General features: G+C 43.9%; 1 protein-coding gene across 1 annotated transcript; it reads right to left on the bottom strand.

Annotated features, from left to right (window-relative positions):
• Positions 1–1957: 1957 nt before the first annotated feature.
• On the bottom strand, positions 1958–10511 carry LOC125436659 (granzyme A-like). Its single transcript, XM_048503862.1, has 5 exons — positions 10451–10511; positions 6874–7012; positions 5132–5273; positions 4498–4770; positions 1958–2277 (listed from the first exon to the last, which is right to left on the bottom strand). Exons 1-5 carry the CDS (start codon positions 10509–10511, stop codon positions 2119–2121), a joined length of 774 nt encoding a protein of 257 aa, XP_048359819.1. The 3' UTR covers positions 1958–2118.
• Between the last annotated feature and the right edge of the window lie 7378 nt (positions 10512–17889).

Raw genomic sequence — 17889 nt, 5'->3', positions numbered from 1 at the left:
TCAGCATGTGAAGCCATAAAGTAAAGCTCAAGGAAATAATGTCCCATTACAGCAGTGGTAACATATAGTAGGCTGGTTACATATATCTTATAGCTATTACATTGAGGTAGGAATGCATCTCAATCAACTAGATACAATCACTGGCAATATATTTTGTAACAAATACATTCAATTAGGAATGCATATCAATCAACTAGGTGCAATCTCTAACAGTCAGCATCTAACAAAGAGATAAATGAGATTAATGAGAATAAATGAACAATCTAAAATAATGTGCTATATCAGCAAGAATAAAGTGCAGTGATCAACCAAACTACTATATTTTATCTTCAATCCATTTGACATAGTCCATTGTGAGTCGCGTAAAAATACTTGGGTAAACCAAGCAAAGCATGCAATGTATCATAACCATGATGTTCTGAAAGAGCAGCAGTGGCGTAGTGGTTAAGAGCAGGTGCACTCTAATCTGGAGAACCGGGTTTGATTCCCTGCTCTGCCACTTGAGCTGTGGAGGTTTCTCTGGGGAACTAGATTAGCCTTGGGCGGGAAACGAATGCACACAGGCTGCCACGCACCCCGGTGCACCTCCTGCTAGACTGCTTCAAGTTCTGCGTGCTACTGCAGAGAGGAGGGGCATAACTAAGGCAAAAATCACGTGGCAAAATCACCAATTAGTAACCCCGTCTCGGCACACACAAATAATTAGTAACCTACTCTCGGGAACCCGTGAGAACCTGCTGGATCCCACCTCTGCGCACAGGCCCTTTCCACATAGCAAATGTATAGTGGGTTGCAGTTGGGATAAAGTGACCCGCTTTCCTGTTTTCGCATTCGCATGCATCAGTGCAGGCAGCGATCGGAGCCCACAGAAACAATGCAGGTTGCTGTCGCACCTTTGCATTAAGGGCGCCTATTTTTAAAAAATTTGCCTCCTGCCGATGCATAGCTACGCAGGCATGCACAAATGAACCCCCGCAGCCATGCTGACGTCTCACGATACCACGATACGACCATTTGCACCTGCGTGGCTATGCAGATGTAAACCAGGAATTTTTTTTACAGGAAACCGCAGCAGAATAAAGTGCCTCCTGCCTGACCATTCGCTCGCAAGTGGCTGCAACCCTGCATTTTTCAAAAGACTTGTGAATAGTACAATTCTCAAAAAAATCCGGTTTGGGAGAAATAACATGGGGCAGACTCGCTTTAGGGGCGGGATCTGTGTGAAGTTCACCCCCAAAACAGAGTTTTCAAAAACCATCCTTAACCCATATTTATTGGCCTGTGCAGAATGGGCCACAGTGAAGTATCTCATATATAGACAGATTATGAAGGAAGTGGCTTTTGTTTTGTTCCTTTTTTCACATGAAATAGCATTTGGTATTCCTGGAAAAGGCTCAATTTCTATCATATGTCTGTCATATGATTGTGGCCAAACTGCATGATGCTAGCCACTGGGCTGAGTCCAGCTGGGCAGTGGGAAACACTCAAGGACTTGTTGGAGCACCACCCTTTCCCCTGTATTCCCCTCCCCATTCCACCTCATTCCACCCTATTCCTTGAGTTGGCAGCTCCTGTATACTGTCCTTTCCATGCCTTTTTTCTCCCCTTCCCACCCACCTACTAACCGACCAGACGACCATAGATTACTCTTTTAGTTCCCCATATATTAAAATGAGATGCGGAATACTAACTAGGATTGCAGTATTTTAATTGATTTATTGAATAGTTCTGTATATAGTTAGCACAGACAGCAGTGTGATGTGTGCCTGAAAACACCTGTGGTCTGGCGAAGCACTTTGTCAGTAGATAGCAATAAATAGAACTGCACTGGTGACTGTGTGTCTGTCAGTTCTTGTCTACATTGCATCCTGCAAGGTGGTCTACTCCCAGTAAATCCGCTGCTTCAACAGTTGAATCACTTCTATGTTTAGTTGCACAGTCCCCTCCCGCCCAAAGATACTTCTAATCAATACATTTTATCAGGAAATAGTACTATTTGTGATATTCATAATATACTGTTGCCTGAATGAACAGGGATTGTTAACAGATTGTAAACGTGGCAGTCTTAAAGGCCTGACACATCTGTAATTATCAGTAGAGGAATAACAAAATCAAGGATCAGTTACCCTTTATGGTGTCATTTATCCACAAGAGATGGGCCTTTGTAAGCCGAGTATAGACACCAGGGTATTGGGGTGTGCCCCATTTTGACTGTTTACCGAAGGATGTGATGCCTCTTTGTTCGCCCTTGCATATTAAAGGACCACCAGAGTCACCCTGAAAAAAAAAAGAAGTGAGAGATTATACATTAATATTTCCCACAGCATTTAAAAGATCTGGCCATTGCAATTGCTTCTCCTTCCTTGGATACCAAGCCACTTTGCCTGGCAACTCTTAATGTTGGAACTTTAACTGGACGAAGTTGTGAGCTTGCTGACATGCTAAAAACCAGACTGACGTACTAAAAACCAGAAAAGTGGACATTGCCCGCATCCAAGAAACCAAGAGAAGGGAGCCAAGGCAACAGATATCGGAGATGGTTACAATTGTTTTACCATGGCAAACATTTGATGTTAACTTTAATCATATAAAATTCTAGAATTGTCTAAAGCAGTGGTTCTCAACCTGGGGGTCAGGACCCCTTTGGGGGTCGAATGACCCTTTCACAGGGGTCGTCTAAGACTCTCTGCATCAGTGTTCTCCATCTGTAAAATGGATAAATGTTAGGGTTGGGGGTCACCACAACATGAGGAACTGTATTAAAGGGTCACGGCATTAGGAAGGTTGAGAACCACTGGTCTAAAGAGAGATAAAAACATTTTTATATAAGTCTTCAGTCCTAGAAAAGATAGGGAGATAAGGTAATTGGATATTTTTTGAAATGGAATTTGGGTTAAAGTAATCATCAAGTTTTCTGGGTTTAGATTTCGATGGAAAATTATTTTTACATGGATAACAAGGATAATTTGGATAATTTGTACAGTCGGGGAGGAAGTCAACCTAGCTGTTTGTAGTTTTTCTAATTGTTTTGTAGCTTAAATAAAGTGACTGGTTTATTGTTGTGTAATCTTTTTGTTTATTGTAGTATTATGTAGTGGTTGTAGATGTTATAAAATTAACAAAAATTATTAAAATTCCTCCACCACCACCCCTACAGACAAGCTCCTCTAACTTTGCAAATGGGTTCTCTTTTCTCAGATCCCCCCCCCCCTTCCTCAACACACACACAGACAGCTCCTTTAACTTTGCAAACAGGCTTTTCCAACTCAACTGCAACATGACAGAGTTTGTCCTGTATTCATAGGCAGATAGTTCTTCAAAGTTCACCACAGGAACCTAGTCCTAGTACGAAGAATCACATTGTGGGGGGAGGAAAGGAGTACTGCTTCTGACAGCGAGAGAAGTAGTCCTTGCCCCTCTCGGGGGAGCAGGAATCTGGGCCCTCCCAGATAACTGAGAACTATACTTCCCAGAATCCCTCACTTTTTATGGTTTGTTATCAGAAACAGTTGCTCAATTATATAGTAAGGTATATAATCCATGAGGAACTACTGCTGATAAAGAACTAAACTTTCTGGCCCACATGAAATCATACACTTGAAGTAATGTCCAAAATTGCTGCCTGAGGAAAAATATGTGGTGGATACAACTTGCTGATTTCTTAATACAACTAATTAAAGTCCAGATGCTGAATATTGTTACATTCAGGGCTCTGTGGGGTATAACCCAATTCCACAGAGCCTGTAAGACTGAAATATTCAGCTGGGTTCACACCTGAAGTTGTTGGTCCAAATTATGTCATACTGGCCCCCTGAGACTACTCCCCCCTCCTCTCTTACCCATAGATGCTTGCACTGGAGCGAGAGTTGGTTTGCTTTGTGGGTGATGAGTTACCAAGCTAGCCATCTGAAAATTATGATGTGGGATGTTTTTAACATGTTTTCTTTGTTAAATTATTGATATACTGTTTTATTATGTAAGTTAAATATGTGCTATCCACCTGAAACCAGCCTTGGGCTTGGGAGTGCAGGGTACTAAGTCAAATAAAATAAATAAATAAAAATAAGGCCAAACAAACACCACTTTCTGGATTAGCCCACAGTGCTTGGAGGGTCAGGTTCCTTATAAATAATATTGTGAGTGCTGTGAATGATGGCTTTAGAAAGCACAGCAAGCAGGAGTGGGCTCCTAATTGGAGCAGCAGTTAAGAGCAACTGCATTCTAATTTGGAGGAACCGGGTTTGATTCCCAGCTCTGCCACCTGAGCTGTGGAGGCTTATCTGGGGAATTCAGATTAGCTTGTGCACTGCCACACAAGCCAGCTGGGTGACCTTGGGCTAGTCACAGCTTCTCGGAGCTCTCTCAGCCTCACCCACCTTATAGGGTGTTCGTTGGGGGGGGGGGGAAGGGCAAGGAGATTGGTTGAGTCTCCAACAGGAGAGAAATGGGAATATAAATCCAAACTCTTCTTCTCTCCAAATACATTATTTTTCTTACCTGGCCTGTATCCTTCTTTCCCTTTTTGTCACCAGCACATACCATGTTCATTGTGATAACAGGCCTGAAATTGTAATGTTTCCTGTCATTGCAGATTCTTCTATCAATGACTGTGACATTAGCTTCATGCAGTGTATCAGAGGGCTTTCGGTCTCTTGTATGAGTAATGCCCCATCCAGCTACTAGACACTGCGTGCCTGCTTTGAGATCATCATGACTAGTAGGAAGCTTAATGGTCTTCACATATTGATTGAGCTTTGCTGGTTTCTGAAGCTGAAGGAATAACAAAACCCAGAAGTGGTTAGAAACAATCACATGGAAATTGCAGTTCTTTAGTTCATCAGATTTCATGTCATAATCTTATGCGTGAGCTACCATATGAAGGCTGGCAACCCTATGCACTGAGGAGGGGGCAAAATCACTTTCCCACCTGTAGCATCAACAGAGTTCGGACTTGCAGAAAAGGGAAGAGGTGGCAATTTTGGCCCCCCCCCCCCCCCCCCAGTCCATACAGCTTTTCATTTTTTGGGTCCCACAATCCCAGGAACTAACTTTCCTATTGTTGGAATGGAATCACACAGAGGAAATCCTCACACTAAGGCTACCAAATGCATGTGTTGTTTTTAAAATGTACCTGTAGAAGCATAAGATCATGGTCAATTGGCTCCTCACTAAAGCAAGGATGACGTTTCAATTCAGCAATTTTTAAAATCTGCTGACTTTCTTCTTTCTTCTTTAATGAATGAGCTCCAAGAACAACTTCATGAGTTTTATCCCTGAGAAGATAAAATGATGCTGACGGATTAAAGGATGACCAAAGTTTCCTTCCTCATCAGTGTTGTACTAATATTTCCTTTCTGATCAATTCATCACAGTGGACCTTGTTTGGGTAACTGCCGGAGTCAGTTCCTGTCACCTCTGCTTTTTTCTGCCCGTAGTCTTAGCAAACTGCTGTCAGAGTAAATACTGAGCTAGATGGACCAATGCAGGTCCAAAAATAAAATAAAATAAAAATAAGGTGACTTTACTATATACACATCCATTTCTCTATATTTTTGAAAAGCTGACCACCTGTGTAGATAGTAAAGGCAGATTCTGCATGGACCAAAAACAGCGGTGTGAAAACGGTGTGAAAACAGTGTAAAAGGGTTTAAAATGGTATAAAAGGGTTTACACTGTTTTCACACCATTTTCACACAGCTGTTTTTGGCCCATGCGGAATCAGCCAAAGTTTGGGGGCCGGGTGCACTTGTTCAGTCCTGAACCCGGCCTGGAGGTGAAGCTTAGGGACGGAGCCAATGGTATGAAGTTGGAGCAGGTCAAAGCCAGTGCTCAGTTTGACACTGAGCTTGGTGTGGCTGGGTTGAGGTTTAAACTGCAGGCTCGAAGCTTGCATTTTAAAGCTGGACCCACCCAAGATGAGACCAATGGTGCACCAGCTCCCAAACTCTACAAGTGGGTGCTGGTGGTGCTTGTCCCAGATGCCATTTTCTACAGATACTCTCTTGTAGCAAACATGCATAGTAACAACTGAGCATAAAGCACCTTCCAGATCTTGTATCCAGAGGCATACTGGCAGAAAATGGCACCTGGGGCCATTTTCTGCCCCCAGTGCTCTCCCCGCCTGGCCCCCCTTACAGCCCCCCATGCCTCCCTGCCCAGCCCCACTTACAGCAGCCTGGCTCCCTATGCGCTGCTGGGGGTCCAGGAGTCCAGCCTGGGAGCAACATTTGAACCCCCACTGGTCTCCTGCAAACTTCCCCGGCTCCCGGGATTGGCCCAGCAGCCTCCACACCCACCTCTGCCTACCTCTAGCGCTGTACATCACCAGGTGACCAGCAGCGCTAGAGGTGGGAAGAGGTGGGCGCGGAAGCTGCCATGCCGGTCCCAGGAGCAGGGGAAGTTCTACTGGGCCAGAGCAGGAGACTTGTGTGGGCTCAAGCACCACTCCCTGCCCAGGACTTCCAGGTCCCCGGCGGTACATAGGAAGCCGGGCTCCTGTAAGTGGGGCCAAACGCAGGGGGGTGCATTGGTGGAGTAGTGTGGGGGCGATTTTTTGCCCCCCCCATGTAATCATGAGTGGCACCCAGGGACATGTGACCACACATGTCCCTCTGGCAGATCCACCACTACTTGTATCCCTCCAACTATACTATAGTAACAGAGTGGGAAGAAAATAAGGGTCGCATTTACAAGCTGAATAAAACTTAAATGTATCTGTTTACTCTGACTCCAGTGCCCTTATCAGTTCTTTTAAAGCAAAAGCAGTACTTTAGGATCCACAGGATATGGTCTTGCTCATTCCTCAGGTGCTCTTGACAAACTGCATAGTAGAACTTAGCAAAGAACAGAAACAAAACAGATATTCAGACTTACACATCACAATGGGCAGCTGTTAAAACCCAGTTTTGCTTGACCAAAGTTCCTCCACAGTACTTTCTTCCTCTGATTACGGCCATAAAAGGTCTTGAGTGAGGAGATGATTCTTTCCCTCCAATTATACTTCCACATTCACCTAAGCAGAAACAAGCAATCAGGTTGGTTTGCATAGATGCTGGCAGAGATTAATCTGTTAATAACACTGGGAAGTAGTATAGTAATAGAAAGGAAGTCCACACAACGTGCGAGTCACCAGACTGAGAAAGGCTCTCCAGATTTGTGTTCATAACTCAATTTTTGCAACCCCAAGCAGGCAATAAAATAGGTATATTGATTTCTTAACTGGCTCCCATACATGACTGGGCCTGATTTGGCTTTGTGGGGCTCATGCTGCACCCCAAAGGGTTAATACATATTTTAGGGTTGCTAATCTTCAGGTGAAGTCTGGGGATCTCCGAGAATTGAAACTGATCCTCAGACAGATGGCCATTGCTTTCACATCCTGCATGTGAGCTCCCAAAGGCACCTGGTGGGCCACTGCGAGTAGCAGAGTGCTGGACTAGATGGACTCTGGTCTGATCCAGCAGGCTAGTTCTTATGTTCTTATGACAACAGAGATCAGATCCCCTGGATAAAATGGTTGCTTTGGAGGGTGGATGCGATCATGACTTTATACCCCAGGTGAGGTCCTTCTCAAACCCTGTCTTCCCCAGGCCCCACCCCCAGATCTCCAGCAATTTCCAAATCCAGAACTAGCAATCCTATATACACTGAGGTCCCATGTCTAGTCTAAGCTCATATTCCAGTCTAAGCTCATTTATATCGGTTGATATAGACCAAATCATTCTGCATTGGATTGTATAGAAACCAATATTACTGGACTTTTCCATTTAAATCAGAATAAGGCCAATGTGATGTGAAAAAGAAGAACACTGCATGCATCAAGCATTCTGCACTCGGTCCATCTGCTACTGCTCCAAGGGAGGGCGGTATATAAGCCTAATAAATAAATAAATAAAATATGTGGTTGGAGGGCAGTCTGCATGTTGCTGAGTCTTTTAAAGTGCCAACTGAATGTAACACTTTTTAGCATCTGATGAAATGGACTCCAGCTCACAAACGTTTGTGTCAGAATAAATCATTATTAAGGTGACATTATTCAGACTTACATTCAGATTTGCAGCAGAATGATGGTGCTATCCTTCTGGAAATAAGCTCAATTATAGTCACCCCATAGAAATAGGGCTTGATCATTTCACTTTAGGACCAATGGGTGTCCCTAGAAAAAATTCAAAACACAGAGCAGCTCTAGTTAGACTGTAAGGTCTTATGTTGGGTGATGGTCTCAACTATAAAAATCAATCTTAAATGAGAACACATAAATTCTATATGCGAAGCCTAGTCAGCATCCAGATAGAAATCTGACCTCGCCCACACTTCCAGGGCTCAAGGTTTCATTCTAGAGTGACATTCACATTGTATATAGAGTTTATCCATTTCTTCTCACTAAAGATTGATGTGTATAGTTGAGAGCATCACTCAATATAAGACCTTACAGTCTAACTAGAGTTGCTCTGTGTTTTGAATTTTTTCAAGAGGCACTCTTTGCTCCTTTAAGTAATTCAGCAAATTGGCTGTGAGCCACACAGTGTAATTGTGTTAGTGTTTGTCTTCATGTTACATTGACCCCCAATTGTTTCTTGCCATGGCTGATAATTTCACTGACGTACATCATGGGTGCAATTTCGAAGAAGGTGAGCAGAACAAAGAAAGAGTGCTTACATGAGATTTAATCATGCTTATCACAGTTTATCAAGCCCCAATTTAGTTTTATTTAATTGATCCAAACATTTTTATGCCACCTATCTACCCATCTTCAGGTCCCCAAGGCAGCAAACAATCATAACATTGGAGTGTTGAGGGATTTTCAGTCATAACATTAAAACAACTTTATATAACAAAGAAAAACAATGAGATAAAACATATTTATATGGGGTCACTGAAGGAACACTGGTGAAATAAAATGCTTGAGAGGCACAAGTGAATAGTGATGATGGAATTCCATAATTTTAATGACCATGACCAAGGAGGTACTTTCTCAAGTTGCCACCTAGTTAGCCTCAGATGATATAGGCAGCCAAAGCAGGACCCCTGCATATGACCATAATGCCTGGGTAGGTTTGTAATGAGAAAGCAGTCCTTCATTGGCAGGAGACTGCCCACCTTTACTGGTTACTGGGAACCCTAGAACCAGTGTAGGAGAACAGCATTGGAGTGATATGGTTCCTACAATCTATCAAACGTAATCTCCAGACACATTTCAAGGGCAGTCCTACATGAAGTGATACTGCTATGCTCTAATCTAGATGTAACCAGGGCATGCAGCACAGTGGCAAGACCCTTTTTGCCCAGGAAAAATTATGGCTGGATTACCTGCCAAAGTTGGAGAAAGGTGCTGCTGATCACCACCACTACCAGCTTACCCAGTAGAAGGCTGGCTCCAGCAGCATTGTCAAGCTACAAACTTGCTCCTATGAACCATTCACAGCCTATCTAAGCATTACATGCAAAAACCAATGGATGTTGGGAAAGCAAACTTGGTGGGGCAAATTGGAAGGCAAGACAATGTGGAGGAGAAGTGGCAGTCAACTGTTCCCCGCTTGGTGTATTCAGTCACCCACTAGAAAGGCACTTACCCCTTCCCAAACCATATTTTCTTGCCTGAAGCACATTTGTTTTTTAGCTGCTTACATTTATCACATGTATATCCCATTTTCCTTTCAAAAAGGGATTCAAAATGGCATGCATAGGGCTCCAAGGCAGTCACTTATCCAGGCACTGATTAAACCCATACCTGTCCATACCCTGAGGCTAGGGCCCCTTCTGCACATGCAAAATAATGCGTTTTCAAACCACTTTCACAACTGTTTGCAAGTGGATTTTGCCATTCCGCACGGCTTCAAAGAGCACTGAAAGCAGTTTGAAAGTGCATTATTCTGCATGTGCGGAATGAGCCTAGGAGTAGTGAAATCCTCAAACTGCTATTGTTCATTCAGCCATGCAGGTTAGGTCTGGGGTCCCTTCTCTGTCAGACATAACAGTCAAATGCAAGTTGTGAGTTCTCCTCAGTACATGAAGTGCCTGGTTCAAAACAAAACCAGAGCTCATGTACAGCAAAGGGCTTCAGCTGCCCTTGGCATCATTTTTTCCAATTTGAAACTGGTAATATTTTGGGAGATCTATGTGTTACCTGGAACAAAAATGCACTTCCAGGAAAATTGTAGGTCAGGAAAATGGGGGTGGGGCCCTGAAGCCCCTTTTCCAAACATGATATGGCCCTGATTAGAAGCAGGCAAGACATGCATGGGAACTGAGGATAATCTGCAATCCATGTCTGACTACTACATCTGATTCAGGGCAGGAGATCCAAAATCCAACCTAAATACTCAAGGGAACCAGAGCTTTGCTAGATATTGTGCAGACTATAGAAAGGACAGTCACATTTTATAAGGTTGCAACTGACAGTTCAGTGATGGGAAGGGTGAAGATCGATATACAACATTATAGCACTTACCTTTGGGAATCCCAATGAGCAAAATGATTGTGGAGAAATACAAGACAAAGGAAGGCTCCATCGTTGCTGCTTTGTGTTTCTATGCAATTAAGTATCTAATATATATCGAGAATATAAAGGAAGTGGGCTTTGGTTCCTTGTGCCGTGAGTGTCCTTTAAGGAACAGAAAGAGGAAACACCCCCATTGAGGGGTTGGAGCATTCGAGAGAAAGGTGTCATTTCTAGGCATTGGAGTTGCCTGTGAGCAGTTCGTGACCTTGCATTACCAGGATAGATTCTGTTTCACTTTGTATGTGGTCTGCTATATATGACTATTTCCTATAACATCTGTATATTTGATGTTGCTGTGAAAAACCGACGTGACAAGCACTGTTAGAGGAAGGAACATTTTGGGTGGGTGATAATTTCATGCTGAGTCAGAAGAAAGTTTGAGTTAAATATACAAGGAAGGGGGTATAGGGGGTATCTATGGAAAGAAGCACAGCTAGTGACATGAGTGTAGTATAGACCTGAGAGCAGAGGTGGGATCCAGCAGGTTCTCACAGGTTCCTGAGAGTCGGTTACTAATTATTTGTGTGTGCCGAGAGGGGGTTACTAATTGGTGATTTTGCCACGTGATTTTTGCCTTAGTTACACCCCTCCTCCGCTCCTCAGCAGTAGCTCGCAGAACTTGAAGCAGTCTAGCAGGAGGTGCATCGGCATGCGTGGCAGCCTGCGCCTGTGTACATTCATTTCCTTGCCACAGCCCCACCCAGCAATGCCCCTCCGCAGAATGCCCAACCACGCACCACGCACCCAACTACGCCACTGTTTGAATCCCACCACCATGGGAACCTGTTACTAAAATTTTTGGATCCCACCACTGCCTGAGAGATATTCGTTTAGGCCAGGGGTAGGGAACCTGCGGCTCTCCAGATGTTCAGGAACTACAATTCCCATCAGCCTCTGTCAGCATGGCCAATTGGCCATGCTGGTAGGGGCTGATGGGAATTGTAGTTCCTGAACATCTGGAGAGCCGCAGGTTCCCTACCCCTGGTTTAGGCCCTATATGTTATGAGCATGAATGGACAGGTGTACAAGGATAAAACAACTTCTGCTGCATTGTGGCTCAACAGGAAATAAAAATCAGATGTGCAGCTCCTTAGGAGGAGATTCCAGGGTCCACCCATACCATTAATGAGAAACCAGTTTGAGGAAGGAAATGAGAAACCAGTTTGAGAACCCATGTTCCTTTTTTCTCTAGTGACCATGACCATAAGTGGCTTCATTTGAGAAACCAAGTTACTTAAGTTTCACAAAGAAACAGTTTGAGGAGCAGCAATTTGGGAAAATTTGGTGAAGAGAAATTGACATGGGAGGGAAGGGTGAATGTGCATCTATTCACGTACCATGGTTGCATGAAAAGACGCATGTGAGTTTGAAAGATACAAACTTTTCCCTGAACATCTGATGCAAAGACATCATGGAGTCTCCACACAAACACTAGGACTTTGTAATATGTAGACTGGCCTCCAGAGCAATCTTCTAAACGCCTTAACGCGCTCAAGGACAGATCCGAATTGGGAAACCATACAGTAAGAGAAAGGCCAGGGGAGGATAACTTAATGGTTTTAAATATTACAAGTTTCTTTATGTTTAACATCTGGAGTTGAATCATGCCAAATGCAATGGTAGATGGACAGAATTACCTCTTTAAAGCCATAGGTAGAGATCAGGGAGAAGGTGCCAGTCACAGGGTTGGATTCTTTGTTTCTATGGATATGAATGGAGGAAATTATGACCTACCAATGTTGGAATGGAGCCACTGTAGAAATCCTCCATGTTACAGAAGCCATCTTAGGGACAAATTACACAGTATGCATGACACTTATTGGGTCACAGGATGTGTGCCATCCAATGTTCACTGGGGAATTCTTGTTCACTTGGTGCTGTGAGAAACCTAGTTCACCAGACTAGAGTCTGCCACTCATGTGGAGGAGGGGGGAATCAAACCCTGTTTTCTACATTTCTTTTAACCAACACTGGTTTCATGGCACTTAACATACACTGAGAAGGATGAGGATGATTCAGGCTGCCATGACGCTGTCACCACACACTATCTTCCACAATAGGTACCAACTTCATTGGAAATGCACTCAACAACAGAAAGCCCTACTGAGTCCCTGGTAGAATAGTGTCTGAACCTCCCAGTCCTGTTCACAACTTACAGTGAGCATACACACAATCCATCTACAATATAACTAGACTTTTTTCTTTATACGGGCATGCATAATTCTCATGTTGCATTCAACTAATGTACAGCAGCATGTGTGATCTGTGTTATTCATAAAAGGAATACATGTTGGCCCTTTCAGACAAACAGATGTACATGCAAGGTGTCTGCGTGTTCATTGTAATGTGTGAACAGGGCTTCTGCAAGTGCAGTTGAATGGGGTAAACTTCATCAGCCATAATCAAGGGGGGAACTCGAACCTCATCCATTACAATGGTTGGGTTTCCAAGCACCAACTCTCCTACATCTCTTACCCAGTTGCAAAAGGAGACTGCATCATGGTTGTGATTGTGCCACCTGTGAATCACCTGGGGTGGTCCATAAATCCTGGAGGAGTTATTGAGTAAAAATTCTCAGGATTTAACAGACTCTTCCATTGATCAGACTGATGCTCAGATGGATGTGTGGGTCCATAATGCCAATGCAGTGTGGAAAGCTTGGGCAGGCCACCTGAAAACTGCAATAATATTTTTGGGGACTGGAAATATTTTCCTGTCCACAAGAGGGCTCTTGAATCCACGCATTCTGCTACTTTATTCTCAGTTCAGCCATCCTTTCAGGAGGGCGAGTGAAATAGCTGTAAGGGTAGATAGACTGTTCATTTCACTCCCCTTCAGTGAGAACCAGGTATTAAAGCCTTCCAGTACTGTACCGATTAATCTTCCAAGGACTGCTGGTATTTCATCAGTTGCAGGATAAGACTTCCTTAGTGCCTTTTAATAATGTAGGTCAGTGATGGAGAACCTTTTCGAGGCCGAGTGCCCAAATTGCAACCCAAAACCCACTTATTTATCGCAAAGTGCCAACATGCCAATTTAACCTGAATACTGAGGTTTTGGTTTAGAAAAAACGGTTGGCTCCGAGGCGCATGTTACTCGGGAGTAAGCTTGGTGACGCAATCATGCAACGCTTCGAATGGGTGAGTCATGACCCTAGGACCGTGGTGGCGAACCTTTGGCACTCCAGATGTTATGGACTACAATTCCCATCAGCCCCTACCAGCCTGGCCAATTGGCCATGCTGGTAGGGGCTGATGGGAATTGTAGTCCATAATATCTGGAGTGCCAAAGGTTCACCATCACTGCCCTAGGAGGGTTTACTCAGAAGGAAGCCCCATTGCCGGCAACCGAGCTTACTCCTGGGTAAAGGATCATGCCCAGGTCAGGTTAGGGGTGTGTGTGGGGGTGATTTTTCTCCCCCCCCCACATGATGAACTCTGTGCACGCGTGCCCACAGAAAGGGCTCTGAGTGCCACCTCTGGCACCTGTGCCATAGGTTCGCCATCACTGATGTAGGTATTTGGTCTTGCAGGACATCTTGTTTGTCGCAGCTGAGAAGGGAGGGCCAGTATGTTGCAGTTGTTGAGCAAAGACCAGGAGGACCTGTGTTCAAGTCCACACTTAGCCATGAAGCTGTTTGGGTTACCTTAAGCCAGTCATCCTCTCTCAGGCTAACTTACCTTTCAGGGCTGTTGTGAATAAAATGGAGGAGGGAGACAGCTCCTTGGAGGAAGAGATAACAATTCTGAAACAGGCAGCAATGGCTAATTAAAAACAAACAAACAGTAGTAGTCCTCAAAGTCTGTCTGTATAATATAAAATACATAACAATAAATGAATACGATAATTTAAAAAAATATAAAAAATCTGCAATTTTAAAATTAGCCATAAAACGTATTGGTTTAATAGGGGATAAGACCACAAACATGTTGAAATCACGTGTCAAACTAGGATATGGAAAACTCAGCTTCAAACCAACATTTTGCTGTAACATCACGCTGGGTTAGTCTCTCTCACTCAACTAAGGTTAGCAGACAAGTGTTGGAACTGGCGGAAGGCTGCAGCGGGAATTTGAATCCGCATTTGCTCCAACAGTGAGCTGTCCCTTCCAGCGTGATGCGCGAATCGTTGCATTGAGGCAACACTCTAGGATTCCACTCTGGGTTCTACTACAGAGTCTCAGTGGAATCCTATAGCATTGCCCCAGTGTGACTCCAAGGGTTGTGCTGGATGTGACATCACATTATCAGAGCAATGAAGATTTTCCTGGCACTTTCACCCCACCACCTACTGAGGGGAGAGAAAGAGCTGGGGGCTGCCAGCTGTAGCAGAAGATCTGGCAGCCCTACCTTATTGGCCTGAAAAAGATTGTTTACTTATTTAAAAGGATAATGATTATTAAAATGAGCACAATGAATAAAAGTGCTATTTATTTATTTAGAATGAGGGCGAAATGATATTTGGAGCTCTGAGCTCCTTGGAGGAAGGGCTAGAAATATACTAAACCAAATAGATAGATAGATAGATAGATAGATAGATAGATAGATAGATAGATAGATAGATAGATAGATAGATAGATAGATAGATAGATAGATAGATAGATAGATAGATAGATAGATAGATAGATAGATAGATAGATAGATAGATAGATAGATAGATAGATAGAATCCAATAAAATGATCTAGGGAGGAAGGGTAGAAGGTATTGGAGGAACATCAGTTCAATTATGTCTGATTGAAGTGGTGCATTGTTAACAGGCAACACACATGTCACATGAACGCACACATGAACACATGTCAGTAGTGTCTACCCAGTCCACCAAGGTCAGCATTGTCTACCCAGACCAGTAGTGGCTCACCAAGGTCCCAGGACAGAGATTTTTCCTTCATATCATCTCTCGTCTTAACCTTTCAAATGGAATTGCCAGGGATTGCACGTGGGACTTTTTGCATGTAAAGGAGATGCTCAAACACTTAGCCAGAGTCCCTTCCCTGATCCTGTCAAAACAAGGATAATTTCCCTTGTCCAGTCTTGTTGCCAAGATGGATGTGGTGTGACAGCCCTCGGTGAAGCCTTCTGGCTGGAGGTGGAGTCAGTGACCTTCTTTTCTTCTGACCTTAGAACTCCAATCCTATAGCACTTCCAGACTTCCTCCTGGCAATGATTAAGGATGCAAGCTCCCTGCAGCTGCCCATCACTCACAGCTGAAAATATTCATTGAATATAGGCTCTAAAAGCAGGGCGGGGTTGCATCAATCCGCTGCTCTGAATCCTACTCATAATCCCTTGTAAATTTCATGCCATTGGTGTTACTAATGGAAGCACCCCCTATGGTGACCACTGGTATTTACCTGTCAAGAGAACCTGCCTACATTTGAAACCTTTCCCATGCCAAACTTAAGCCCAGTTGCTGCCACACCGAAATATGCTGTTAAGAATATTCCACATGTGACTGTGAGAAAGGAAGCCTACCCTTTGATCCCACTTGTCACTTTGGCTGCAATCCTGCACAAAGGCTATTAAATCACATTAATTTCACTGGGATTTAAGCGGTCTAATTGTGGGCAGGATTGCAGTTCTCAGAGTCAGCTAATCTTCTAGTGACCTTGGCAGCTCAAAAAGGAATGTGAGGATCTGGATTCATGGAAATGTTGGCATTAAAGATCTCATCCTATACCTTGTACATAAGAGAGAATGCACACAGTGAAATGGTCAAAGTGTCCAACTGGGGTATGGGATACCCAGCTTTGAATCCCCATTCTGCCTTGAAAACTTGGAGAGCACCCTGGGCAGAGGTGGGATCCAGCAGGTTCTCACAGGTTTCCGAGAGTAAGTTACTAATTATTTGTGTGTGTCGAGAGGGGTTTACTAATTGGTGATTTTGCCACGTGATTTTTGCCTTAGTTATGCCCCTCCTCTCAGCGCACAGAACTTGAAGCAGTCTAGCAAGAGGTGCACCGGCATGCGTGGCAGCCTGCGCCTGCGTGCATTCGTTTCCCGCCCAAGGACCGGCGCAGCGGCCACAGCCCCGCCCAGGAATGCCCCACCTCCGGAATGCTTGGCCACGCCCCGGTTGTGCCCTGCCCAGCCCCATTGGCGCTATGCCACAGTTTGAATCCCACCACCATGGGAACCTGTTACTAAAATTTTTGGATCCCACCACTGACCCTGGGAATGGTAGAATGTTGCAAAATTAGGAAAGGCAGAATGGCATAAGCCACTTCGAGTCTCCATTGGGGAGAAAAGTGGCAGGGCAATAGATCAAATAAGTATGAATATCAATAAATACTATCTTGATTCATTTTGTCTCTTCATGACAACCTATGCATTTCTTGTAGATTTTCTCTTTTTCTCTCTGTCATTCTCTCACTCTCTCTTGTTGACTAAAGTTCACTTCTGGCTCTGAAACACACTTTTGAGAGTTTACAGCAAATGTTGTTTCCTGGAAGTGCAGTGTTTTGGGAAAGGATCCTGTCCACAACCGCTGGGATAGGTCACTGGTTTATCTTCCAAACAAGGCTCATTTGTCTGTATAAAGGTGCTGCCAGAGAATGCTTCCTCTTTGGGAATTTTGTCTCAGGGCAGCATGAGATGTTTACAGATCGGCCTTTCGAGAACAGACCTGACTGACATTTCCAGACTGCGACTTTCACAAGTGAATTTAATTGTCATTTTTAATGACTGCCAAATGAACGCAAGTAAAACGAGGGTATGTTGGTGTGACCACTGTAGGTTTTTTACTGCTGCTCCAACACCTGGCATACAAACACCTGGCGTACAAACTGCCGCCTTATGTCTTGTAGCAACATATATAGGCTGACCTTAAGCATGTAGGAAAAATTATATAAGCCACAAATTCATAATCAGCAATGATCCCATGACTTCAACAGCTGGAAAAAGCTCTGCCACAATCACAAACCTTTATATTTGTATCTAACAGCACTTCATTGACATTCAAACTGATTCACACATTTTGTGTGGGTGTGTAAAGTGCCATTCAGTCACAGCTGACTTATGGTGACTCCATCATGGGATTTTCAAGGCAGAAGAAATACAGAGGTGGTTTGCCATTGCCCTTTCCTTTGTAATTACCCTGGTATTCCTTGGTGGTCTCCTATCCAAATACTAAACAGGGATGACCCTGCTTAGCTTCTGAGACCCAACAACATCAGTCTTGACCATCCAGGTCAGGGAGATGCACACATTACAGAGTTCAGATCCACATTTCAATCATTTATGCCCTTGTGTACTGAGCATACATTCTGAGCATACTGTACTGAGCATACATTCCCTTCAGATTGGATTCTCAGTTTCTTTCTTCAATACTCACTGAGCACTCAGATTAGAGAACCTCTGCAGTTTCTGAAACTTGGTAAAGAGCAACTCCC

The sequence above is a fragment of the Sphaerodactylus townsendi genome, linkage group LG07 (assembly GCF_021028975.2).
Source record: "Sphaerodactylus townsendi isolate TG3544 linkage group LG07, MPM_Stown_v2.3, whole genome shotgun sequence".
NCBI classification, from domain to species: domain Eukaryota; kingdom Metazoa; phylum Chordata; class Lepidosauria; order Squamata; family Sphaerodactylidae; genus Sphaerodactylus; species Sphaerodactylus townsendi.
The sequence above is the reverse complement of the archived record's forward strand: the minus strand, read 5'-3'. Positions and strand labels throughout refer to the sequence as shown.

What these genes read in the sequence shown, in the direction of transcription:
- LOC125436659 (XM_048503862.1), bottom strand. Translation starts at nt 10,511, where the DNA reads ATGGAGCCTTCCTTTGTCTTGTATTTCTCCACAATCATTTTGCTCATT. An exon ending in GCTCATTGGGATTCCCAAAG is followed by an intron (nt 7,013 to 10,450) that starts GTAAGTGCTATA and finishes GTTTCTGCTTAG; the next exon opens with GTGAATGTGGAAGTATAATT. An exon ending in GAAAGAAGGATACAGGCCAG is followed by an intron (nt 2,278 to 4,497) that starts GTAAGAAAAATA and finishes TTTTTTTTTCAG; the next exon opens with GGTGACTCTGGTGGTCCTTT.